This window comes from Myotis myotis, unplaced genomic scaffold, assembly GCF_014108235.1.
Source record: "Myotis myotis isolate mMyoMyo1 unplaced genomic scaffold, mMyoMyo1.p scaffold_m19_p_16, whole genome shotgun sequence".
Taxonomy (NCBI): domain Eukaryota; kingdom Metazoa; phylum Chordata; class Mammalia; order Chiroptera; family Vespertilionidae; genus Myotis; species Myotis myotis.
This window is the reverse complement of record NW_023416320.1, coordinates 27,262,585-27,290,500: the sequence shown is the minus strand read 5'-3', so window position 1 is coordinate 27,290,500 and position 27,916 is coordinate 27,262,585. Positions and strand designations below refer to the sequence as shown.

At 38.4% G+C, this 27,916-nt stretch overlaps 1 protein-coding gene across 3 annotated transcripts; it reads left to right on the top strand.

Moving 5' to 3' along the window:
• Positions 1 to 730: 730 nt before the first annotated feature.
• Positions 731 to 26,632, top strand: LYPLA1 (lysophospholipase 1). 3 transcript variants are annotated; one of them, XM_036338231.1, is made up of 10 exons: positions 957 to 975; positions 1,829 to 1,860; positions 12,528 to 12,593; positions 14,052 to 14,176; positions 14,264 to 14,311; positions 15,919 to 15,989; positions 18,719 to 18,792; positions 19,957 to 20,058; positions 21,493 to 21,669; positions 24,694 to 26,632. In XM_036338231.1, the coding sequence occupies exons 5-10, from the start codon at positions 14,271 to 14,273 to the stop codon at positions 24,745 to 24,747; spliced, it is 519 nt and encodes a 172-aa protein (XP_036194124.1). In that variant the 5' UTR covers positions 957 to 975; positions 1,829 to 1,860; positions 12,528 to 12,593; positions 14,052 to 14,176; positions 14,264 to 14,270; the 3' UTR covers positions 24,748 to 26,632. The 3 variants fall into 3 exon arrangements, with proteins under 3 accessions (XP_036194123.1, XP_036194124.1, XP_036194125.1); XM_036338230.1 differs by lacking the exon at positions 14,052 to 14,176 and having other exon boundaries at positions 731 to 975; XM_036338232.1 differs by lacking the exon at positions 957 to 975 and having other exon boundaries at positions 1,823 to 1,860; positions 14,080 to 14,176.
• Positions 26,633 to 27,916: the final 1,284 nt, after the last annotated feature.

Genomic DNA, 27,916 nt, shown 5'->3' with positions numbered 1-27,916 from the left:
GGGCTAAACCAGCCAGGGCAAAAAAAACCCCGGTTTTCTTGATTTTTAGAGCTCGGAAGGGAGAGGAGGAGGGAGGGAGGGAGGGAGAGAGAGAGAGAGAGAGAGAGAGAGAGAGAGAGAGAGAAAGAAAGAAAGACGGATTGCTTGCCTAAGGACCTAGACCAAACCCACATCCTGGAAATGTGCCCTGATCCGGAATCAAACTGGCAATCTTTTGGTGCACAGGACAGTGCTCAACCAACTGAACCGCACTGGCCTGGGCTGCAGCTTTTAAAAGAGGCGGCCAGTCAACTTCAGAACGGCACATGGTGTAGCCCCCATTGGAAATACAGCATAAGTTCCACCAATCTCACTTTTACAAATGAGTGCGCCCTGGCTTTAGGAAACAAAGGAGTATCTGCGGTGGGGTCGGGGTGCCTTTGGGGTTCATGCTTTTCAGTTCACTACAGCGCCCCAAGAGAGGAAGGCAAAGCCAGGCTCCAGGGACCATGCTGCCAGCCGGGGCCGCGAGCGTCTTCCCCGAGGTGTCCCGAACGCCCCGCGGGAAGAAGCGCCCCGGGGCCGGCCGCACAGAGCATGTGCGCGCGGGGAGAGGAGGGGGGTGGGGGGCTGAGAAGGTCAGTTCAGGCACCGGTTCCGTCACAGCCAATCGGGCGGACAGAGAAGCAGGACATTGTGACGCGCCAGGCGGAGAGAGCGGCGGGGGCGGGGGCGGGGCAGGACGACCGGTCACTCGGACCCGGGGGCGCGGAGCTGGCGGAGGGCGGCGCGGCGCCTCGGGGGCGCGCACGCGCCTGAGCGCGCTCGGTGGGGCGGGCGGGACTCGCCGCTCTCACGCCCTTGGGCCGCTCCCGGGCGCTGGCTTTATATTCCGCTTCCGACGCGTGCTTCGTCGGTGGAGCGGAGCCGAGCCGGTGAATGTGCGGCAATAACATGTCTGCCTCGGCTCCCGCCGCCCGGAAGGCCACCGCTGCGGTGAGTGGCGGCGGCCGGAGCTCGGAGGGTCCCGCTCGGCCCGCGGTCGGTGGCCGCCCCTCTGCCCGGTGACCTCGCCGGCGGGTTAGCGACCCGGCGTGGGGACGCTCTGCCCTGACGGGAGGAGGTGGCTTGGTCGGCACGTCCCGGGCCCCGGCTGTGCGGGGAGAGCACTGGGTTCGCGGCCCGGGCCGGGGGGGCAGCCCGCCACCCCTTCCCAGCCCCGAGCCCGAGCCCGAGCCCTCCGCCTTGCGTAGCGCGTGCGGCGCGCGGGACCCCGGGACCCCGGGACCCCGGGACCCCCGGCCGCCAGCCCCGCTGGGAATGAGCTGCGTTAGTGCAGAGGCGCTCCCACTCGAGGTGGCTTTTTGGCATGTTTCTGTCTTGTTTGTGGATGCGGAAGACTTCGCTTTCTTAACCTTGCTTTCTCATCCTAAATTAAAGAAGTTCGGAGGTTTCTTGTCTTACAAGATCAGAGGTGCTGTTTTTTAGGAAGCTGTACTTAAGGATCTCAAACTTGTTTTTACCTCCGGAAGTTGATTTTTGTGATGGAAAAGTTCTACAGTATAAAGGAGACCTTTCATGGTTTGACTTGAAAGAGACTTTGTCTTAGAATGTGATCATTTGCACTTAAAAAGGTGGGACCTCTTTCAAGTCCCACTTGAATGATCTTAGGAAGGACAAGGAGGGAAGTGAAGTCCTTTTGCCATGGGAGAGAGGTCTGTCGAGATGCAGTCACTTGCTGAAGGAGGTGTTCTGTAATTCTGGCTTCCTTAACCAAAGCGGCGGCGTGTAACAATGGCGTGTGGATTGACCTAGGCATTGCTGATTAATTTTTCCTCTTTTCCTGCAGGTGATTTTCCTTCATGGATTGGGAGATACGGGGTAGGTACCATTATTTTAGCGACAGTAATAAAGTGGGGGTCATGCAATCCACCCTAAGCGAGCAAAGGTTTCACATTTATGAACTCTAAGATTGTGTAAAAGAAGATTGCTAGTAGCACTGTATTTCTCACAGCCCAGGAATAAGACACAGTCTTCTCGTTTTTGAAAACCCTCCAAAATTTCCCTTCATCATCTCGAATGTGTCATTTTTCAAGTCTTGTTTTTGGAACATATTAAAATTGCAAACTCCTCCTTGAGTTGCTGTGGGTATTGGGTAGCAGAGAAGGATGGAATGTTTGAGCTTTCCAGAGGGTTAACATTTCAGGGCAGGTTGAGAAGAACTGGTTGATTTTGATAAGAGAGACAATAGCAATGTGCAGTCTACAGCATTCTGAATGAGAGCTTATATGTTCCCTTAAGAGAAAAAAAATCAGGTAAAGGGCCAGGGAGGCAACGCAATGATTTATTTGGAGGCTTAGCAAACAAATTTTGCTGTGGTAACTTTAGATAAATGATTTATCTTTCACTGAGGCCTTTTCTACATTGAAAGATTTTGTTTTTAATTTAAACAGTGAAACTTAGGTAAAGTTGTTACAATATTGTAGAATTCACAAAAAACTGAAAATAGATAAATTTTGATAAAGTAGCTAAAACTTAAATCTTTACAGAGAGGTGTTGGGTTAACATAATTTTTCTTTTTTATTTTTAGATTAAATTTTAAATGTTATTTCTAATCTTTTAAAAAAAATTTATTTTATTTATTTTTCTTTATTAAGGTATTACATATGTGACCTTATCTGCCATTGTCCCCCACCTCCCCACTCATGCCCTCACTCCCCTAGTGTCTGTGTCCACTGGTTATGCTTATACGCATGCATACAAGTCCTTTGGTTGATCTCTCCCCTTCCCCCCCATCCTCACCTGCCTTCCCTCTGCCTAATATTCTTGTATGTATGCTTACTAAGGAGAGGTAACATGACACATACTTTGTATGGAGTAACAGAAAAGGTTGTAGGACTATGTTCTGGCAACCAGGTAGTCCTATGAAAATGACAGACTTATTTTACTAAAAGGAGGTGTAGAGAATTTTTTAAAAAATTTCTTTTGAAAATATGTCAACTTTTTTTTTTTTGGTGTGTATTATTCTCTCTCATTTTTAAGAATATGTTTATTGTTGAGATTATTACAGATGTCCTCCTCCCCCCCCCCATTGTCCCTCTCCAACTGGTTCCCATTCTACCAGACCTTCACCACCTCATTGTCTGTGTCCATACAAAACGCATATCTACATTAATAAAAGAGAAAGATGCAAATTGACTGTACCTTCATGGCACCCACCAGCCAATCAGGAGTGAGTATGCAAATTAACACAACAAAGCTGCCAGGTTGATTGCATATGCAGATGCTGATTGGCCAGGGGCGGGGCAGGACGCAGGTGTTGTGCACCACCCCAACCGCTCAGGGCCTCTGGGCAGCGTGGGGAGGCAGAAAGGCAGTTCTGGCCAGAGCAAAGGCGGTGCTGGCAGCCAGGGGAAGGAAGGCCCATTCTTGCACGAATCTTTGTGCATCAGGCCTCTAGTATGCATATAAGATCTTTGGTTAATCTCTTCCCACCCCTTCCCCCAGAGATTTGTCAGTCTGTTTCATGTTTCCATGTCTCTGGTTCTGATTTATTTATCAGTTTATTTTGTGCATTAGATTCCTTGTTTATTTTGATTTTTAGATTCAGTTGTTGATAGGTATGTATTTATTGTTCATATTTTTTTTTTGTTCATATTTTTGATATTTTTCTTCTTCTTTTTCCTCTTCTTAAAGTATTTCATGTAATACTGGTTTGGTGGTGATGAACTCCTTTAACTTTCTCTTGTCTGTGAAGCTCTTTATCTGACCTTCAATTCTAAATGAGTAATCTTGGTTGTAGGTCCTTGCTATTCATCACTTTGAATATTTCTTGCCACTCCCTTCCCGCCTGCAAAGTTTCTGTTGAGAAATCAGCTGACAGTCGTATGGGTGCTCCCTTGTAGGTAATTAACTGCTTTTCTCTTGCTGCTTTTAAGATTCTCTCTTTGGCCCTCACCAGTTTGGCTCAGTGGATAGAGTGTCCGCCTGTGGACTGAAGGGTCCCAGGTTCAATTCCAGTCAAGGGCATGTACCTTGGTTGCGGGCACATCCCCAGTAGGGGTTGTTCAGGAGGTAGCTGATCGATGTTTCTCTCTCATTGATGTTTCTAACTCTATCCCTCTCCCTCTCTGTAAAAAATCAATGAAATATCTATTTAAAAAAAAAAAAGATTCTCTCTTTGTCTTTAACCGTTGGCATTTCAACTATGATGTGTTTTGGTGTGGGCCTCTTTGGGTTCCTCTTGTTTGGGACTCTGCGCTTCCTGGACTTGGAAGTCTATTTCTTTCGCCAGGTAGGAGAAGTTTTCTGTCATTATTTCTTCAAATAGGTTCTCAGTATCTTGCTGTCTCTCAAATGTTGGTACCCTTGAAGTTGTCCCAGAGGATCTTTATATTATCTTCATATTTTTGGATTCTTTTTTCTTTGTGTTCTTCTGATTGGGTGTTTTTTGCTTCCTCATATTCTAAATCATGGATTTGATTCTCAGAATCTTCTACTCTACTGTTGAATCTCTATAAATTATTCTTCATTTCAGTTAGTGTATGCTTTTTCATGTCTTTGACATTCTCACTAAGTCCCTTGAAGCTCTCAAGATCCTTGAGCAACCTTATAACCTTTGTTTTGAAATCTCTATCCAGTAGTCAAACCTCGATTCTCGGATGTCTCCCATCTCGAGCAACTCGCTTCTCAACCTGACAACCCTTTCATGCTGATAGTTATATGATCAGTCACAAGTCTCTCAGGCGACAAAGAAGAGAATGTGCGAGTATGAATCAGTTAACCACTGTTAAAATCTCAGGATATTGTACTGTGAATATTTTCGTGTTTTTCTGCTTTTGTTGTTGCTAATTGTTGTTATTAAATTTTCATTTTTTTATTGTACAGTTTCTTTCCTTTTTGTTAAATTTTCATTTACATTTCATGTCCTTTTTGTTTTTAAAGTGTTTATAGGTTAGACAGTACATTAGACATGAACTATACATAAGAAAGGTTAAAACGGAATCATTTGGGGGTCTGGAACAGATTAATTCAATTTACATTGTTTCTAATGGGAAAAAATGATTCGGTTTTTGAACAGCCTTCTGGAACGAATTAAATTTGAGAAACGAGGCTCCACTATAGTTTGCTTGCTTCCATTTCATTTAATTCTTTTTCTGGAGATTTCTTCAGTTGTTTCATTTGTAACAATGTTTCTTTGTCTCTGTATTTTGACTGCTTCCCTGTGTTTGTTTATGTATTAGGTAGAGCTGCTATGTCTCCTGGAGGGGCCTTGTATAGTAGGTGTCCTGTAGGGCCCAGTGGCTCAGCCTTCCCAGTCACCTGAACTGGACACTCTTAGGTGCGCCCCTGTGTGGGCTATGTGCACAGTCTTGTTGTAGTTGAGCCTTGATTGCTGTTAGCGTCACTGGGAGGAGTTGACCTCCAGGCCAATTGCTGTGAGGACCATCTGCACCTACAGGGGAAGAGCTGCTGTGCAGGAGACACCACTGTGGAGCAGAACTTACTTCAGTGGGACTTCGTGCTCACTAAGTCTACCCCTTGCGTGTGTCACTTGTGGATATGGAGAATTGTAATCTGGTATGGTCTGAAGCTGTCCATCAGGTGCCCCCCCCACCCAGGTGCAAAGTCAGCCACTGCCTGGGGCCATAACAAATAACTACAAAATAGATGGCTTAAAACAATAGGAATGTATTCTGATAGTTCAAGAGGCTAGAAGTCCAAAGTCAAAGTATCAGAAGGACTATATACACTCCCTCTGAGAACTCTAAGGAAGAATCCTTTGCCTTTTCATTGTGATCGCTTCTGGCATTTCTTGGTTTGTAGCAACATACTTCTAATTTCCGCCTCCCTCTTTACATCAGCTTTTCAAATGCTGTTCACATGTGTTCTCTCTTCTTGATAAGGACACTGTTTACTAGATTTAGAGCCCACCCTACCTCTGTATGATTTCATATTAATCAAATTAACTGTGTAAACAGCCTGTTTCCGAATAAGATCATATTCTGAGGTTTCTGGGGTTATTGTTCAACCAACTATACTAAGGTATTCTCACTGCATTTTGTGGCCTTCTGGTTTCTCACTTTTCCTTCTTTCTGTATTATTTGCACAACTTTCTCTCCTGACACACATTTTTAAGGTCTGTAATTTTCTTTCCTTGTAATGTCTTTGTCTGGCTTTGGTACAAGAGTAATGCTGGCCTCAAAGAATGAGTTAGATAGTGTCCCTTCCTCTCAAACTTTTTTGGAAAAGTTTCAGAAGGATGGTATTCTTTAAAGTTTGGTAGAATTCACAAGTGAAGCCATCAGGTCCCCTTTCTTTTGGGGGAGAGTTTTGATTACTGATTCAATTTCCTTAATGGTTATAGGTCTTCAGATTTTATATTTTTTCATGATTTAGTCTCAGTAGGTTTTGCGTTTATTAGATTTTGTCCGTTTTATCTAGGATTATCCAATTCTTTGGCACACAGTTGTTATAATATCCTTTTATAATCATTTTTATTTCTCTTGACCAGTAAAAATGTACTCACTGTTATTAATGACTTTAGTAACTTGAGTCTTCTCATTATTTTGTCCATCTAATTAAAAGTTTGTCAATTTTGTTGATATTTTTGAAGAACCAACTTTTGGTTTCACTCATTTTCTCTATTGTTTTCCTATTCTCTATTTTCTATTATCTCAGCCCTAATTTTAAAGTATATCCTTCCTTCCGCTGGCTTCGGATTTAGGTTTTTGTTGTTTTCTTTTTCTATTTCCTTAAGTTGTAAATTTTAAATTGTTAGTTTGAGATATTTCTTTTTAATTAAAAAAAATGAAGTAACAACTGCAATACAGAAATACAAAGAATTGTAAGAAAATATTACAAACAACTATATGCCAACAAATTGGACAATCTGGAAGAAATGGATAAACACCTAGAAACATACAGTCTTCTAAAACGGAATCAAGAAAATCTGAATACACTGATTACAACTAATGAAATCAAAGTGGTAATAAAAAGAAAAATCTCCCAACAAATAAAAGTCCTGGACCAGATGGCTTCACAGGTGAATTTTACCAAATGTTCCAAGAACTAACACCTATCTTTCTCAAATTATTGCAAAAAAAAAATTCAAGAGGTGGGAAGACTCCCAAGCATATTTTATGAGGCCAGCATTATCCTAATTTCACAACTAGATAAAAACACTACAAATAAAAAAATTATAGGCCTATATCCCTGATAAACATAGATGCAAAAATCCTCAACAAAATATTAGCAAACCTAATCCAGCAATATATTAAAAAGAACACACACCATGATCAAATAAGATTTATTACTGGGGTGTAAGGTTGGTAAGTATCTGCAAACCAATTAACATAACATAAAATGAAGGATATAAACCACATGATCATGTCAGTAGATGCAGAAAAACATTGGACAAAGCCCAACAGCTACTTATGATAAAAACTCAGCATAGTGGGAATAGAGAGAATATACCTCCACATAATCCAGGCCATGTATGATGAACCCACAGCTAATACCATACTCAAAGGGGACAAACTAAAAGCATTTCCCTTAAGATCAGGAATAAGAGTAGGAGGTCTGCTTTCACCACTCTTATTCAACATAGTACTGGAAGTCCTCGCCACAATAATCAGACAAGAAGAGATAAAAGGCATTCAAATTGGAATAGAAGTTAAACTGTCCTTATTTGCAGATGACAAAACTATATAGAGAACCCTAAAGATTCCACAGAAAACCGACTAGATCTAATAAACTCAGTAAATTAGCAGGATACAAAATAAATATTCAGAAATTGGTGACATTTTTATAATGTCTATTATATTGTCTATTATAATGTCTATTAATAATGAACTATTAGGCAAACTGAGAAAATAATCCCATTTACAATTATATCAAAAAATTAAAAATGTCCAGCCAGATGGCTCAGTTAGTTGAGCGTCATCCAAACACCAAAAAGGTTGCAGGTTCAATTCCAGGTTAGGGCACATAGCTTGTTTGTGGGTTTGATCCCAAGTTGGGGTGCTGAAGGGAGGCAGCCGAGTGATGTTTCTCTTGCACATTGGTGTTTCTCTCCCTCTCCCTCCCCCTTCCTCTCTCTCTCAAATCAATAAAAAATATCCTCAAGTGAGGATTTAAAAAAAAAAATACTTAGGAATACATTTAACCAAGGAGGTAAAAGATCTATACTCAGAAACTTATGACACTGAGAAAGCAATTGAAGAAGATACAAATAACTGAAAGCATATACTGTGCACTTGCTCATGTGTAGGATGAGTTAACATTGTTAAAATATCCAGATGACCCAAAACAATTTATAGATGTAATGTAGTTCCTATCAAAATATAATTGGCATATTTCACAGAATTAGAATAAATAATCCATACATTTATATGGAACCACAAAAGACCTCGAATAGCCACTGCATTCTTGAGAAAAAACAAAGTTGGAGGTATCACACTACCTGATATGAAACTATATTATGAGGCTATAGTAATCAAAACAGCATGGTACTGGCATAAAAACAGACATATAGATCAATGGATCAAAACAGACATATAGATCAATGGATCAGAATAGATAACCCAGAAATAAACCCATTCCTATATGGACAATTAATATTTGACAAAGGAGGCAAGAATATACAAGGGGGTAAAGACAGTCTATTCAGTAAATGGTGTTGGGAAAATTGGACAGATACATGAGGGAAAAAAAACACTACCTTTTTACACTAAATTTTGATATTCATGTTGAATTTATTATACAAGAACAAACTCAAAATGGATTAAAGACTTAAATGTAAGACTTGATACCATAAAACTCCTAGAAGAAAACAAGCAGTAAAGCCTCAGACATTTCTCTTAGCAATATTGTTTTTTATATATCACCTAGGGCCGTGGTCGGCAAACTGCGGCTCTTTGGCCCCTTGAGTGTGGGTCTTCCACAACATATCGCCACACTCAAGGGGCCAAAGAGCTGCATGTGGCTCACGAGCTGCGGTTTGCCGAGCCGCAAGTTTGCCGACCACTGACCTAGGGCAAGGGAAACAAAAATGGGACTACATCAAACTAAAAAGGTTTTACACAGCCAACAATCAACAAAATAGAAAGACAACCTCCCAAATGGAAGAAGATATTCACCAATGATACAGCTGATAAGGGTTTAATATCCAAAATTTCTAAAGTACTCGTATAACTCAACACTAAAAAACAATCCAAATAAAAATTGGGCAGAGGATCTGAATGGTATTTCTCCAAAGAACATACCTATGGCCAATAGACATATGAAAAGATCAATGTCAGTAATCATCAGAGAATTACAAATTAAAACTGCAAAGAGATATCACCTCACACCTATCAGAATGCCAATCAGATCCACCAACAAGTGTTGGTAAGGATATGGAAAAGGGGAACCCTTGCATACTGGCCTGTGCCCTCTCACAATCTGGGACCCCTTGCGGGATGTCGCAAGCCCAGTGCACAGATTTGGCCCAATCCCCACAGGCCAGGTCAAGGGACCCCACCAGTGGATGAATCCATGCACTGGTCCTACAGTATGCATATAAGATCTTTGGTTAATCTCTTCCTGCCCTCTGCCTCCCCCCTTTCCTCTGAGACTCATCAGTCTGTTCCATGTTTCCTTAACTGTGTGTTGAGCGTCTGCCCCTTGGTGGTCTGTGCGCGTCATAGTTACCAGTCGAACGGCTGAACAGTCGCTTAGGCTTTTATATATAGATTACCAAGACATGGAAACCACCTAATTATCCATCAGTGGATGAAGGAATAAAGGAATGGCACACACACGGAATATTATTCTGCCGTAAAAAGAAGGAAATCCTGCCATTTGGAACAGCATGGGAAGAAATCCTGCCATTTGGAAAAAGACAGGAAAGACAAATACTACATTATCTCACTTACATGTGGAATCTAAGAAAACAGAATTGTGGTTGCCACAGGCAGCTGTTGGGGGTATTAAAAACATATCTACAAGAGAATTAAAAACATATCTACACAAAAACATGTACACAAATGTCCACCTCAGCAATAGTCATAATAGCAAAACAGTATAAACAACCCAAATGTCCATCAGCTGATGAATAGTTAAATAATGGTATAGCCATACAACAGGATTTTATTTGGCCATAAAAAGTAATTAAGTACTCTTACAATGTGGATGAATGAAAACAATATGCTAAGTGAAAACCAGTCACAAAGCATGATTCCATCTATATGAAATGTCCAGAGGAGGCAAATGTATAGAGACAGAAAGTAGATTAGTGTGCTGCTGTTCCAGCCTACTACTAGAGCAGGGAGATTAGGGGAGCAAAAGGGGAGTGACTGTTAAGGGGTACAAGTTTGTTTTTTTATGTGATAAAAATGCTCTAAAATTGATTGTGGTGATATTCTATATATATAAAAGCCTAAGTGACCGTTACCGGAACAATTGGCCTACCAGTCGCTAAGATGCACACTGATCACCAGGGGACAGATACTCAACGCAGGAGCTGCCTGCCCCCTGGTGGTCAGTGTGCTCCCACAGCCAACCTCCTTTGGCCAGCCAACCTCGCGCAGCCCCTCCCCCTCCCTTCCCCCTGCCAGCCAACCTCCTGTGGCCTCGATTGGGACTGGGCAAGACACCCCAATCAGCCCCAATCACTCACTGGTCAGGCCGAGGGACCCCACCCATGCACAAATTCATGCACTGGGCCTCTAGTATCCTATATAATAAAAGGCAAATATACAAATCAACAGAACTGTGGAATGACCTGACATTATGAGGCACACTGACCACCAGGGGGTATATGCTCAACGCACACTGGTGGTCAGTGTGCTCCCACAGGGGGAGCGCTGCTCAGCCAGAAGCTGGGCTCACGGCTGGCGAGCGCAGCATTGGCTGTGGCGGGAGCCTCTTCCACCTCCGCAGCAGCGCTAAGGATGTCCGACTGACGGCTTAGGCTGGCTCTCCACAGGAAGCGGGCCTAAGCAGTCAGACATCCCCCGAGGGCTCCCAGACTGTGAGAGAGCTGAAGGACATTCCCCCCCCCCCCCAGTGCATGAATTTCATGCACCGGGCCACTAGTATTTATATAAAAGTCTAATATGCAAAGTGTCTCCTTGGGAGTTCAACTGACCGGGAGTTTGATCGCTTGCTATGACGTGAGCTTACCACCAGGGGGTGGTGCGGAATGAAGGGAGACCCCGGCCATCAGCCCCTAGGGACCCTACCGGGCAGAAATTTTGTGCACTGGGTTTCTAGTTAGTGAATAAACCTGAAGACCTTTGAACTATAGAGTCTATATCTTAAAGCTCATGTACTTTACCACACTGGACTCTAGCTTTTTTATTTTTAGCCAAATATATGTGTATATACATATGAGAGCTACGTAATGGCATGAGTATTTAAAAAGTCATCCTTAAGAACCTTTTGGTGTGGAAAAAATAGCTGAGGTTTTACGAACAATTCTAAAATTAACATACAAAATTTAAAATTTTATTTTATTCTGTTTCTGTAGTCACCATTAACTTGTCTTTATATCCTAATAAACTTTTAAAGTGGCTTTACTTTATAAAATATAAATGTGTGAGGATGTCAGCCTCGTTAAGTCAAGGTTTTATTATATGGAGTAATGCTTTGAGGTACATAATTGAAACTATTCCAGTTTGGACTCTAACAGGTGGGAAATTGTGTTTTATAAGTGTTATTTTTAGTGACTACACATTTTCAAAGCTGTAATGAGCTAAAAAAATAAAATGATGTTTAGGGCTTATTTAGTTTCCCCCAATTATTGGCACCAAGCCTAAAATAGAAAACACAATAAACAAAAACAAAAAAGAGAAATTGAAACAGCATACATAAAATTAGTATTGGCAGTGAGCATGGATGGCACATTCTATAATGTGCTTTACTGTTATCTTTTGCAGGGGCAGAGATAGGTTTTGTATTTTAAATGCTTGGAGTACCATGTTGAAAGGTCTCTGAGTGGCACAGAGTGTGGTAAAGTTCTGGTCTGGGACCAGAATCTGGTAGTGGCAGCTCATAAACCAGGTATTTATCATTGCTGCATAATATTGCTTCTTTTGTACATTAAAATGCAAGTATACTATTTGCAAAGCTAATTACGTTTATTTTTAATAGTGTAGTAACCATAAAGAGATACCAGACAGCTGATTTACTTTACTCCTATGAGGTTTTTTAAAAATATAAAATGTGAATTATGCCTTGCCTAATTTGTTAGGCACATTATAAAGAGATAAAAGATATATTTTGTAAATTCTAAAGACCTGTGGAAATACATGAAGGAAAACAATTCTTTTCAGACATCACAAGAAATTACCTTTATCCATAGATAAAGTTGAAACAGTAGTCTTTGGGCTGTTTCTAGGTTGGTGCTGGTATTTTAATAGCATCGATGGCCCACACTTTTAAGGTATTTTAAGGGGTTAACATTTATTTTCACAAACTTGTTAATAATACTATTCTGATACGAGTTTACTGGGCATTAACAAAAACAATATCTAATGGCATTGTTAAAATAATTTCTCTACCAGGCATGGATGGGAAGAAGCCTTTGCACGTATCAGAAGATCACATATCAAATATATCTGCCCGCATGCGTAAGTATTTTTAATCTTTAGGCTTGTGATTCAGAATCTAGAGAGGAATAATTATAATAGCTTTACTTTTCTAGAAAAGCATTTGAATATAATTAATTTTTATCTTTTAAATATTCAGTTTAAAAATAACGATTAGAATACACCTGAACTTAATACAAAGTAATATTGAATATAAACTGTAATTGAAAAATAAAATTTAAAAATAATAAAAAAATAAAAATGAATGCCCGGCTGGGTTGGCTTGGATAGAGCATTGTCCCGTACACCAAAAAGGTTGCGTTTTTAATTCCTGGTCAGGGCACATACTTAGGTTGCAAAGTTGATCAAATTCATAATCTGGGCATGTGCCCTGACTGGGAATGGAATGGTGACCTCCTGGTTAATGGGTCGACGCTCAACCACTGAGCCACACTGGTGGGGCAAGTCTGTAGATCAAAGGCTGCTAAGAAGACAAATGGGAAATGGCTTTTGACTCTACTCTCTGGGCTCTTCACTTTAGCCTCTGGGGCTCTTGCAAAGAAAAAAAAAAAAAAAGACAAATGGGATTATATACATGCCAGTAGCTTAGTAATTCATCCTCAGAAGTAGTAGTAGCAGTTGAGGTGATAAATATAAGTGGAAATGGAAAGAGGAAATATACCTGAGATTAGGTAAGAAAACAGTCCAGTTTCCAAGAAACAGAACTGTTGATTATATTGGAATTTTTGCTATGTTGTTGCTGGACCCAGAATTGAATTTGGTTTAAGGCTGTTTCCCAACCTAGGAAAGTGTTATTTCTCAAGTAAATTTTCCTAAGATTTTATAACCTCTAAGGCAGTGGTTCTCAACCTTCTGGCCCTTTAAATACAGTTCCTCATGTTGTGACCCAACCATAAAATTATTTTCGTTGCTACTTCATAACTCTAATGTTGCTACTGTTATGAATTGTAATGTAAATATCTGATATGCAGGATGGTCTTAGGCAACCCCTGTGAAAGGGTCATTCGACCCCCAAAGGGGTCACAACCCACAGGTTGAGAACTGCTGCTCTAAGGTATACTTGTTTCATGACTCAGGAAAATCGTGGTGAGATGTAGTCCTGGTGTATGTCTTTTTCTTTTCTTTTGTACCTAGTTACCTTCAGGATGTCCAGCAAGTTTTTCATCACAAACTTAAATTGGGTATAAAGAACACTTAGGCAAAACTTTTATTTCTCTTATTTAATGATCTCTTAAACAAGCAGATATATAGCTAAGAACTAGAAAACAAGCAAAAAAAAAAATGTAATCTGAGCATATTGGAATTGATGCTCTAGTACCTGTTCAACAGATTGCTCATATCTTTAGCCCCTTAGCCAGAGTTTCATATTATATTCATTTCCAACTGTCCTGGTTACTGGTTTTCCTTCTCATGTTTGGTTTGAAAGTACTAAGTGAGGGTGTTGAGAAAGGAAAACGTTTTTTTATTTGTCAAACTTAGATCTTTCCAGCTGCTGCTCTGTTTTCAGAACACACACGAAGAATATGCAAAACCAAACTGTACAGTTGGGGACGCAGTGAAACACCTCAGACGTTAAAATCGTAGCAGTTTTACATAAGCCTCAAGTAATTATCTTTAATTGATGGAATTTTATGAGGTTTTATGCTTTGTTAAGTTGCTCTGATTTTGCTATTTTTTTTCTTTCCATGTAGACCAGTAATGCCTGTGACATTAAATATGAACATGGCCATGACTTCTTGGTAAGTGAGAACTTACTTACTCAATAAGAACTTTTTATTTATATTTCGTTTTCTTGATCAGAGGTACTTTTGTGTATAGCAATGTTTAATTAGCTAATTTAAGTGGCAAAGTTATATAATTAATTCACTTTAAATTCAACCTTTATTTAATTATTTAAGTTTTTATAGTTTAGATTCAGGGGTAAACTTCAGAGACTGCACCAATAGGTAGAGAAACAGGAGAGAATTGGGTGAATAGAAATACTGCTTGATAAACAGTAACCAAACTGTTGATTTTAGTAACCAAACATTGAATGACCCCAGGTAGCCATTACTCTGGTTAAGCAACAGCTTCTTTAAACTTCTGTTTCTTCCCTTTTGGGGAAGATTGATGAATTTTTTTAGGAAACCATGTCCTCTTGGGCCCTCTTAAGATATTTTTGCTATTCCCCATAGTAGGTAGAGTCAGTTCTTCATTCCTCTGAACCACTTCTAAACTTTGATTTTGTTTCCTGCAGTTCTCTGAGACTCCTGCCACAGGTCTTTTAAAAAATGATGACTTTGACACCCGATTAGTATTTTCCTTTCCACTCTATTCCACGCCACCATTTTATCTTTTGAGTTTCTACAGGATCCAATGTAAATGACTCGTTCACAACCTTGACTGGCTTGTTACTTACTTCCTTGGCTCTTCTCTTCTACAGTAACATTTTCCTCTCTCACCGTTGGTCATCCACAGTCATCCTTGGGCCTTGTCATCTGGAACTGTGCCATCTCTGAAGTCACTTAATTCAAACCTGATATTAAGAATAATTACTCATCTCTTGAGTTTGCTATCCCTGTTTCCACACCATTTTTTCTTAGACCTCATCAGGACTGCCAGTCTGCTGTCCTCTCTGCTTGTTCCCCCCCATCTCTAACCTATCCCTGCTCTTCCTTTTTTTTATGAACTTTAGATTCCTTGGCGACTTTTACAGGTTCCTGCCCACCTTGGTCACTGGTTTTTTAAATCTTCTCTCTCTGGCAAAATTCCTGCCCAGAATCAGAATTTCTACCTAATGTCTCTAGAGACCGTAATAAAAGCACATACTCTGATAGAGAATTAGAAAGGGCCAAAGGAAAGCTTCTCTTGGTCTCTGGTTTGAAGTGTCTATAATACGTAATGAAAAAGTTTTGCAGAGTATGGATAAAGATCAGTATAAATAACTATGTTCAAAAGGTATGAGTAGTGCATGCAAGAGTGACATAATAAAGTAGCTCTATTCCATGGGGTTGACTTATACAATAGAAGAGGAAATGAGTGGCTGAAATTTATTGCAAACTTCTTAGGAGTATGGGTTGAGATTCCTGCCTGGGTGCAAGATTGGACTAGATTATCTCTTAGATATTCTTATCCTAAAATTATGTAGCACTGTGACTTAACATTGGAATCTATATCTACTTGGGATGAGAGGAACATATAGAATGTCAGTCATGCATTTAATTGTTTCACCTCTGAAGACATTTTAATTGAGTTTCATGTTCTAGAGAATATGTTTGCCAGCCCTTTTTATCCCAACTACCACAAGTTTAGTAAAACATACCTACCATGAGTAGATATTCTTTTAAGATTTTGCCTTATTTTCCAGGTTTGATATTATTGGGCTTTCACCAGATTCACAGGAGGATGAACCTGGAATTAAACATGCAGCAGAATATGGTAAGTACAGAGTAGTTTTATAAACAAATGCATTCTTATATTTTTTGTAGACTGACCAGTTTTATTGATGTTGATGAAATATTACACAATTATGTGAACTGGGAGGTGGTGCTATTTCCTTTCTTTCTGATCACTCTAACTTGTTTGCTATGATGGCCACATGGAGTCACTTAACTATGCTCAGTGAAGGTGAGGCGGACGGGGAGGAATGGCAGTTACTAAACTTTAACTATTGGATAATTAATTTTGCTTTGGTTTATATATCAAATGGAGAAAATAACAAAAGGTTTAATAGCTGTGGCCAGTTATCTTCATTAAGGAGACTTGAAATAAGGATGAAAATAATGATATAATGATGTAATCGTATATATAATGAAAATTATATACTGGTTAATTTTAGTGTGGTAATATTAAAAAAGTTAGATAATTCTTATAAATCATCTCATTTAACACTCCTATGAAATAAGTATTAGCTCTACTTTATAGAATCTCCAAAGTCTGTTCTCTGGTTAGTATTCCATGCTGCCTTATGAACATCTTAATTTTGATTTTTTTTTTGGTGAAAGCATAAAGAACATGGACTGCCCAGCTAGTGTGGCTCAGTGGTTGAGCATCGACCCATGAACCAGGAGGTCACAGTTCGATTCCCGGTCAGGGCACATGCCCAGGTTGTGGGCTCGATCCCCAGTGTGGGGCGTGCAGGAGGCAGCTGATCAATGATTCTCTCTCTCCCTTCCTCTCTGAATCAATAAAAATATATTAAAAAAAAAAAAAAAGATCAATGGAAAAAATATCCTCGGGTGAGGATTTAAAAAGAAAGAAAAAAAGATAAAAGCTATAATCCTATAGCTAGGTATTTGTCAAAAAATAATAGATGACAAAAACGTGTTGGGTTTGGGAATGAGTTGTGAGACCCTGAGGAAGATAGGAGCTGGGCTTTGTGGAGAAGACAGGTGGGCCTAGTCAGTCCAGAGGGAAAAACGTTCTGTCCTCATGATAGAATTGGCCTACCTGTGGTCGGCAGACCGTGGCTCGCGAGCCACATGCGGTTCTTTGGCCCCTTCAGTGTGGCTCTTCCACAAAATACCACGTGTGGGCGCGCATATACAGTGCGATTGAAACTTCGTGGCCGATGCGCAGAAGTCGGTATTTTGTGGAAGAGCCACACTGAAGGGGCCAAAGAGCCGCATGTGGCTCGCGAGCGGCGGTTTGCCGAGCCACATGCAGCTCTTTGGCCCCTTGAGTGTGGCTCTTCCTAAGCCTTAGGCGTACCCTAATTAAGTTAATAACAATGTACCTACCTATATAGTTTAAGTTTAAAAAATTTGGCTCTCAAAAGAAATTTCAATCATTGTACTGTGGATATTTGGCTCTGTTGACTAATGAGTTTGCCGACCACTGGCCTCGGCCATACTTGCAATTTCTTTCCTCTCCGAGGTAATATAACTTTGGAGAGCATTAGGCTCAGGCTCAGAGCTGGAAAAGAAAGGAGTCTCTAGTTGAGAGCTGAGAGACTGTGCTACAGAATAAAGAAGAGTGCTCAGGTTAGGTCCAGGGAGCACAGTGATTCCCTGGCCCTGCTGCAGAAATTAGAACCCACTACTCCACAACCGACTGCTGCCATTGGAGTTTGTTAACTTTATCTCAGCAGCTGGTGTACCCATGGCATGTAAAGCTTTGCGAAACTGAGGGAGAATACTCCCAACAGCACCTGACTAGCTAGAAGCTAACATTCACCAAGCCCCAACCACAGCCTTCCCGCCTCACACATGGGCTGTTTCTGCCACTTGTGCATCTGCCAAAGGCTGTGCAGTCTCCCCCCTAAATAAATCCCTCAGACTTCTTCACAGTTCTTTCATTCCTTAAATCTTCTTTATTGTTCTCTAGCCCATTCTCCCATGCCCTAGTCAAGGTACCTCTAGCTTTTCATACTAATTCTAATGAATTAAACTATGTACAAAAACAAAATAATTTTTAATTTGGGCATTTGGGTTTTTGCAGTGGTCTAATAAAAGCATATTTTTGTGTGTGTTTTTAATAAAAAGGAAATGTAAAGGTGGAAATTTTAGTCTTAAAAAAATGAAAGTCCTACATATATGTAAAAAATGAAAGAAGATAAATTTGTTAAAGGTGCAGTTATTCCCAAAATTCAGGACTGATTATAAAGGACATTTGAGGAGGTATCAAATCATATATTTAATGATGTGTGGCAACATAAATGTATTTTGCAGAAAGAAAATAACTCATTTGTTTCTTTGACTGGCTATAGAAAAATATAATACTCTATTTTTTAAAAACAAATAATAGAATGAACTGTTTAAACACTGTAAATCACAAACCATGCAATCTGCTTAATTACTTAAAATTTTAAATTATAACTTTTAGGTACAAATGCCTATGGTCCCTTGAAGAGAGAAATATAAAATGTATATGAGCAGAATTGGCCATGCATAAAAGAATATTCACATATTGATGAGAGAAATAACTGTTTTACAAATTATGTAACAAGAAACAATTTAACAGTGTAAGCACCACATGCAAAATCTGAGTTTTATCATGAAAATGCATTCTAATTTTCTATTTTAATAAAGTGCTTCAAGTTTTTTCACTTGTTTTGACCTTTAATATACTTTGTATTTTACTGTCATTAAATATTTTTTTCTATTTAAATTGTATCAATGACCTTAACTTTGAAAGTATTAGTAATATCACTTTCATGTTGTTTTTAGTAAAAACTTTGATAGACCAAGAGGTGAAGAATGGCATTCCTTCAGACAGAATTATTTTGGGAGGCTTTTCTCAGGTAAGATAAGTTTGGGTGGTATGTCAGTACCATCAGTATATTTATCTAGAAGTCAGTGGCTTCAATCCTTTTCTATAACATCTCTTTTTAGAAGATGTTATAGAAACTGATATACTACTTACCTTTAATGCTGGATTAAGTTTGAATGGATTTGAAATAACTATTAATTGAGGGAATACTTAGACTCTTTTGCTCTTCTAGTTTTCTCTTTTCAGCAGTAGCTTTACTGTATGCAGCGGTCTGTGGACCACTGGTGGTCCGTGAGGTCTGAAAGGTTGGCAACCACTGGTATAGAGGATGTCTTGAAGATAGATTTATTAAGTAAACTGATTGGAATGTGAAATGTTAACACTCTATAGCTCTTTAAACAAAACTCTAAATAGAGGTATAAAGCCCATGTCTGGGAGGAGAGACTACTGATAGGAACAGTAAGGTAGAAGACAAGAGAATTTCTTCCCTCTTTTTTGTCACAGATTCCCATTGGTTGAGCCCTGCAGATTCTCCTGCAATTACTGTGGAGTTTTTGAGTTTACATATTTCACTTCCAGCCACACAAAGAAACAGACTGACAGTCACTGAGTCCCAATTTCAGAATCTTGGGAGAAGGAACATAAATACCTCAGATGAGAAAGGATCTCACGTTTTCATGTGGCCTAGTGACTCGTGGGCGTGGCCAAAGTGACATGGCATCTAGATGACTGATGGGAATGCAGTTCCCAGGATGCAGGGTGGTGTGAGCTGGGTAGGCTGATACTCTAAAGGTGTCTGCTACATAGTCTTCATTATCTTGAATTACTGTTTTGGAAAATAATACCAGTTTAAGACGAGATTTGATTTTATATGAAGACTTTTCAGAGGAGAAAATAGTAACTATGAATCTATAATGCTTCTAAGGCAGTTGTAAGTGCAGCAGTTAACTCGGATTAACTGTGTCTTGACTGACTGGGTGGTTGCTAAGTTCTCACAGTGGTCTTCAGTGTAGAGAATCATGTGCTTTAGGACACAGTGGGGTGTGCACGTATTTCTACTTGTTTGCCTGATTTGATTTGACATCAGCCACCCAGTTTGATTTTTTGATGGACATTATTAATAACAAGAAACTTCTTAAGTTGCTGTTAACAAAGGATGTGTTGTTCCATTGACTCTCCCTGCTTGTCTTTCTAGGGAGGAGCTTTATCTTTATACACTGCTCTGACCACACAGCAGAAACTGGCAGGTGTCACTGCGCTCAGTTGCTGGCTTCCACTTCGGTCTTCATTTCCACAGGTAGTCTGATTGCGTCTTGCCACATGACATTACTGAGCTAAGAGACAGCAGATAGCGTTGGGGAGAGGGTCATTTTTTTTAATCAACTTTATTTTTTTAGAGCAATGTTAGGTTCACAGCAAAATGGAGTGGAAAGTACAGAAAGTTCCCATATACCCACTGTCTCTATACATGCACAGCCTCTCCCCCCCCCCCCACTGTTGACATTCTGCAGCACAGTAACTCATTGATTACAATCAATGAACCTACATTGATACATCATCACTCAAAACTCAGAGTTTATATTATCATACTTTTTTAAAAAGAATTTTTGAAAACTTTTAATAATATATATTTTTATTGATTTCAGAGAGGAAGGGAGAGGGAGAGAGATAGAAACATCAATGATGAGGGAGAATCCTTGATTGACTGCCTCCTGCACACCCCCTACTGGGGATTGAGCTGCAACCTGGGCATGTGCCCTGACTGGGAATCAAACTGTGACCTCCTGGTTCATAGGTCAATGTTCAACTGCTGAGCCATGCTGGCCAGGCAGAATTTTCTTAGACTTTTGTGATGTATTACTAGGCTTTATGGGTTCACTACATTGTCTTCATTGTGGATTACATAGAAAGGAATAAGAAATAAGTCCTGTTGTCATAAATCTTATATTTAAAGTAGTTGATACATTTTAAGATATATAAAAATTAGGGCTATTTTTTACATATAGAAATATTTTTGAATGTTCAGTATGCTCATTGATAGCAGATTTTGCAAAATAAAATATAATTTCTAAATACCCAACAGGGTAGAGCAGTATATAGTATACATGAGAGGTGTAGACTTTATTTTCAAATTTGTCTTTAAATCTAGGGTCTGTCATTCTGTAGTAACTCTTTGGTTACATAGTAAGTGCTATTTATTAACTTTGTTTATTTTATTTATTTATTGGGAGAGATAGAAACATTGACTTGTTGTTCTACTTACTTATGCATTCATTGGTTGATTCTTGTGTGTGCTCTGGCCTGGGATCGAATCGGCAATCTTGGCATATTGGGATGATGCTCTAACCAACTGAGCTACCTGGCCAGGATTTAACCATCTTACTTAAGTCAATTAAATAAGAACTGAGAACAAATGGGTCAGCTAAAACATACCTCTCATGTCAGGACAGTGTGAACAGATAAAGAATAGAATCTGCTTCAAGGAACCAATTTATTGGGAAAACATAAAATATATGATCGGGTAATCCATATGTCCTATAACAGTTTAAATAAAGATATGTGGAGATTATAAGGATGGCAGGAATTTTATTTCTATGGTCAAATATAACCTATAAAATAAGTAATAACATGTTGTATGCACATATCTATTTATAGTTTTAAATGCCTGGTTTAATGTTCTATATATTTGAATAAATAATACTAGTTTTATTTTGTTTTGTTGTTTTTGCAGGGTCCTATCAGTGGTGTTAATAGAGATATTTCTATTCTTCAGTGCCATGGAGATTCTGATCCTTTAGTTCCTCTAATGTTTGGTTCTCTTACTGCTGAAAAGCTAAAAACATTGGTAAATCCAGCCAATGTAACCTTCAAAGTCTATGAAGGCATGATGCATAGTTCATGTCCACAGGTAAATGTTTGGAAACCGTGATTATAGAGATGTAATTTGCTTCTTTTTCCATGTGCTATTTCAAGATAAATAATATTTGACCATTTGGGGCTTTAAAGGAGTTAATGAATTCACTCTGAGTCATAGGCTAGCAGGACTTAGATCAAAGCTTCTTCAATTTAATTCAACAAACACTCACTGATTTCCTATTACATGCAAGCATTGTACATAATTCTAAAACCAGAAAAAACCATTTCCTTTTATTAAAATTTAGACAGGATTCATTAATATTAAAAATTTAATAGGGGAGAAGGATATGGGGAGAAGGATATATATCCAAGTAACTATAGAAAACAGATGTGATATGTGTTTTATTGGAAGTTTTAAAAAGTTACTTGAAAAACTGAGGAGAGTGAGATTAATTTTATCTTAGGAGACACTGGGTCATGATGAAAGAGTTAGATTTTGAACACAGGGTAGGATTTAGATAGTAAGTATGCAGAGAAAGGACTGTAGGACAGGAGAAGCAAGCTGTCCCATTAGGCTGTAGTCTTATGAAAAGCTAGGTGTCACAGAATAGAGAGAGAGAGGAAAGACTTGATTGTACAGAGCTTTTATGTTGTGTTGAGAATGGACTTGTTCATTGACTTTTTTTTTTAAATCAAAGCAAGATGTAATGTATATTCTGGAAACAAGTGAAGCAGAATCCACTAGGATTTAGTGATTAATTCTATGGAATAGGAAAGTATCAATGAGGCCTTATATTTCTAGCTCAGATGATTAAGATGATGCCACTCATAAAGTATGTAGTACAAGGAACAGTTTTAGGGTAACAGGAAGGCCATATACTTACTGAGTTTAATGACCATAAGGGAATTGGTGTGCTCCCATTACAATATATCAGGATGGGATATTGGAAATACTTGTCTGAAGCTCAAGCCTTTAATCGAGGTTTAGAATAATTATCAATATTATTGATCAGTGAAGAATCACCATGGGGCGATATCATGAGAAAAAAATCCAAGAGATAGAACTTTGGGGGAGTTCAAAGGAGTTAAGTGTTGAGTGAGAGTACAGGAAGAGAGAATTTGAGTGGGTGGGAACAATAACTGATGATTCAGAGACTGATTAAGGAGAAATAGGCCAGGAAGAAACTATCCAGTAAGAAGGCACCTCAGATGTTTGGGGAGATAGAGCCAAACTGCAATAGATTATGTGAAGTAGGGAAATGAGGAAGTAGAGGCAACATGTATAAACCTTTTTAAAAAAAGGTTTTGGTAAAATGGGAAAAGTAGGAAGCTTCTTTATTTAACAGGATGGGAGAAAGAGACCCTGATAGGTTGGGAGGAAAGAGGGAGAAAATGCCATAAAGAGAAGATAACTGATAGTGGGAAGTCTTAGAGGGACGATATAATTTATAATTAAGTCCTGAAATGGGTAGTGGTTGCCTTAAAAGAGGAGAAAAACACTTTGAAATCAAGATAGAAGAGGATGGATGAACATGAATGGATTGTTGACGTATGGTAGAAAGTAGTTGTGAGCTCACATTAGATCCTCTCAATCTTTTCAGTGAAATAGGGGAGATGTGGTCACTTAATGAGAACGAAGGAGGCCTGGATAGATTTAGAGGCTTAGGGAAGCCTACACCAAAAATTGGCGGCTAAACGTTGAGGCAGTTTATGTTACCATGGTTTTGCAACTAACTGCTCAACCTGGCTAACTCATTTGCTTTAGGGCAGAGACAGCAGATAGTAATATGATTTATCCAGAAAGACAAGGGGCCTGAGATGCTAGGGTATTATTAAGGACAGAGTTGAAACTGTCATAGTGGTTCCTTGCTTTTGTACTTGTGGGTCTATAGACTTTCTGTAGAGTTACCAAACAGATGTCATACCCACAATTTTCTAGAAGTTCTTTTAAAATAACCTTTTGTTTTTATAGAATCAATAAAAAATTTAAAAAAGGAACTGTTGTGAAGTATTGAATCCAGAAAGGGAGGTGGCGCTCTGAGCATCCAGAAGGGACTGAGGGTCTAGAGCAGTGGTTTTCCAACCACTTTGTATCACAAGGACCCCAGAGCTTAATAAACATACAGACCCCCAAACTCCAAATGCAGTGATTCTGATTCAGCACATTGGGGGTTTGGGGTTGAACTCAGGCATCTGTGTTTGTATGGAGATTTTTTTAAAAATAAAAGCTCCTTAAATGATTTTTTATGCCATCACATTGGAGGACACTGGATGAATAACTAGGAGCAGAAAGTGAGAGGAGGTAGAAAAGTAGGAGATGGTGTCACAGGAAACTTTCAAAGGACTTTAGAGTGTTGTAAAATAGATCACTTCCGTGCTGTGGCTTTTTTTCTGAGTAAAGTATCAGGTTGAAGGCTCTCTGCATTGCTGACTTGTGGGGGCTAAGCCTTGAAATACTAGAGTTGATTGGAGGAAATGAAATGTGTTTGGGGGAAGTGAGACAACTGTGAGACAGATGCAGGGGTCTTTTAGGAAAGGTTTTGCTGTCATAAATATTTGGTTATATTAATTTTCATATCTTTCCAGGCTTATCTTAGGTGCTTGTTATCTTTCTAATGGTTGATTATATCAAAACCCTGATGCAAGGCCAAAAATATTTTATGCTGTGGATTTAGCATTTCATTCTCACGAGAAAATGTTAAAAGCTAGGCTTTCCACGTATATGTAGTTGGCAGTCATTGTATACTTCTTAATACTTCTCATTATTGTCACTTCTAAGCCCCCTTCATCCTTCCGCACCCCATGTTTTATTTGTTCAAGCATAGCAAAATGCAGTCCATTTTCAAGGGAGTAGATACTAGATGTGAGCCATATTGAATGTACAGTAATAATCACAGAAAATGATCTGAAATTTCTACTGGAGCCTCCTTTCTGTTACAACTTTTTATTTCATTGTCGTAGTAAAAATGTTGTTTCACCTTAGGTACACACCCCACGGATTTAGTTAGTGGTAGTTCACTGGGGATTTAATTTCTGATTTGTGTAATTGCTTATTAAATCACTTTATTCCAAACAGGAAATGGTGGATATCAGGCAATTCATCGATAAAATCCTACCTCCAGTTGATTGACATCACTAAGGCGCCTTTGTGTAGAAGTACACACCAGCATCGTTGTAGTCGAGTATAAACCTCTTCCTGTGCCGGATCTTGAAAGTTATAATGTTTGCAATGTTAAAATCTTTTGCAATTACACACCAATGACACAGTCTAAATAATATCTCCTTGTGGAAAATTTATGATCTTGAAGGTTTCAATATATGAATTTGTGTTAACATGATCCAGAATATACTAGCATTAGCATAGGTGAAGCAGCTAGCTTCTTTCCCCCCAAATGTAATTCGGCAAAATAATAAAATACTACATCCAGATTTTTCTGTTACATCATTTGAAAATTATTAGTCTGCTTAATGAAAATTTGTTCTGGGATAAATGAGCAGTTAAGATATAAACTATTTATGAATGCTGTGACTTAGTCTGTGGACTTATTCCAAAATTACTTAGTCACCATGCAGTATGTGTATTTTTTATATTTGTATTCAGATATACTTGATTATAATACATAAAAAGAATGAGGTGTAACTACATTATTCCTAATAATAGGGATATTGCTTCTAAGTGTCAATAAAGAGTAACATTGCTCTCTTCAATGAATGGCCCTTTTATTTTGGGGACCAGGCTTTTCTTTCCCTATTACAATTTCTTTAAAATTGTATTTATTTATTGAATTTAGAGAGAGAGGGGTAGGGAGAAAGAGAGAGAGAGAAACATTGATTTGTTGTTCCATTTATTTATACATTCATTGGTTGATTCTTGTATGTGCCCTGATGGGATCGAAACCACAACCTTGGCATATCGGGACAACGCTCTCACCAACTGAGTTACCCAGGCAGAGCACAATTTCTTAATATTCTATTTTCCTCTCTAGAAAAGAAATGTATTCTTTCCTTTTATCCTTCATAACAGACCAAATATTGCCTCCTTGCCATAGACATCTGCTGTCAGTATATGCTGTAATTTGACATTCTGAATCACAAACATGATGGTATTTAAAATGTATTTACACTTATATAAAGGAACCAAACATCACTTCAGACTTCCTACATTACTTATTTTTCAAACTGTACCTAGTCCAAAGTTAGACCTATATAGTTAATAGAATCTTCAGTCTAGGTAAGGAATAATTCTGTGGTTGTATTTTTCTGTAATTAACTCAAATAATTATTAGGTCATAGTCCAGTATGTTCTGGAAGATTTAAGACCGATCTTAACAACTGTACTTCTAAGATGATTTGCTCTAAGATGATTCTCCTTGTAGCAGAGAATTTTAGTTTGCATATTTTGTACATATGTTTGAAGTCAGCTACTGTAGGAAATGAACAGTCCATTAGAAAAATTTGCTTTACTTTCATCTGCCAATGAATTTATTTGAAATTTTCACTTTAATCAGATGATTTTTTAAAAAACCTTTGTGCAAATATAAAAGTAGCAATTACTTGATTTTAAATAGTTGGAATTTTTAGATTATTGGTAAAAACTATTTGAAAACAAATTTATCGGCAATGAAGGTTAGTCAGAACTCAATGCATATGGTTACCACACAGTTTAATGTGTAACAAAAATGTACGCTTTGTATTTCTGAACTGTTGTAATTTTTCTTCTGTATTCCAACTGACTACAACAATGTTAGGAATGCATCTTTATTATAATTTAGTAATGGACTATGTAGAATATTAATAATGAAGCCATACGTTTATGTCTGGATTTAGAATTTTTAAACAATCATTTAATAAGTCATTTTGATTTACCTTGAAAAATATAAATTTGTTTCAGTTATACAGATCAGCAAGATATGATTTATAGTAAGAGATATTCTGTTGAAATGTGCTGTAATGTGGGAAAAATGTAAATTTTTCCACTGTTTCTATTAATGTGAAATAAAATGTAATTCTCACTTTTCTGTGACTGCTTTTTTGAAGATTGCTTTTAACATTTGGGTTTGCTTTGGAATGACTGTCTATAATGAAAAGGAGGAAAATGTCAATGTAATCACAAGAAAATTTACAGAGAAATGGAATAGAACCAAGCATGAGAAAAGCTCTTGCTATGCAATTTTAATAAGCTAAAAAAAATTCTTACTTATTTTTTAGTATTCCTAAACTATTTAAGAAGTTTTGTTTGGTGTTTTCTTTTATCGTCCTTTTATATAATATTCATGGGATTTTTTAAATTAGTGTCATAAATCAGTTATCCAAATATTTTTCTCTTTTTAAAGAAATTTTTTCTTTTTCAATTACAGTTGACAGTCAATACTATATTAGTTTGAGGTGTACAACCTAATGGTTAAACCTTTATATAACTTGTGAAATGATGCCCCCAATAAGTCTTGCATCCACCTGACATCATACATATAGTTATGACAACATCTTTGACTATATTCCTTAAACTGTACTTTATATCACCATGACTATTTTGTAACTGCAAATTTGTATTTCTTAATCCCTCCAATTTTCCCCACACAGTCTCCCAGTCCCCCTCCCATCTGGCAACCCATGTTAGTTCTCTGTACTTACGAGTTTATTTCTGTTTTGTTTGTACATTTATTTTGTTTTTTATATTCCACAAATAGATGAAATTTTGTGTTTTTTTTTTTTCACCTACTATAAAAGCCTCTAGGTCCAACCATGTTGTTGCAAATGGTACGATTTCATTCTTTTTTATGGCTGAGTAATATTCCATTGTATATATGTACCACAACTTCTTAATTGAGCTGATAATGGTTAATAAAATTACATAGGTTTCAAGTATACAACCCTATAATACATAATCTGTACATTGCATTGTGTTCACCATCCAAAGTCAAATCTTCAGTCACCATATATATATATATACATACATATATATATTTTTTTGGTAACAGCTTTATTAAGATATAATGAACACACCATGTAGTTCACTCATTTAAAGTGTACAATTCATGGCTTTTTCTATATTCAAAATTATAGTCATCATCACAATCCATTTTCATCACCCTATATAGTAGCCCTGTGCCCTTTAACAGCTATCCTGTGCCAGTTTCTACTTCCCCACCATTCCAAGCCCTAGGGAACCACTACTGTACTCTTGGTCTCTATAGATTTGTCTGTTCTGGACATTTCATATCAATGGAGTCATGTGACTGCCTTTTTTATTTAGCAAAATGTTTTCAAGGTACATATATTCTGTAGCATATATCATAAGT

What these genes read in the sequence shown, in the direction of transcription:
- LYPLA1 (XM_036338230.1), top strand. Translation starts at nt 919, where the DNA reads ATGTGCGGCAATAACATGTCTGCCTCGGCTCCCGCCGCCCGGAAGGCC. An exon ending in CCCGGAAGGCCACCGCTGCG is followed by an intron (nt 976 to 1,828) that starts GTGAGTGGCGGC and finishes CTTTTCCTGCAG; the next exon opens with GTGATTTTCCTTCATGGATT. An exon ending in TTTTGGGAGGCTTTTCTCAG is followed by an intron (nt 18,793 to 19,956) that starts GTAAGATAAGTT and finishes TTGTCTTTCTAG; the next exon opens with GGAGGAGCTTTATCTTTATA.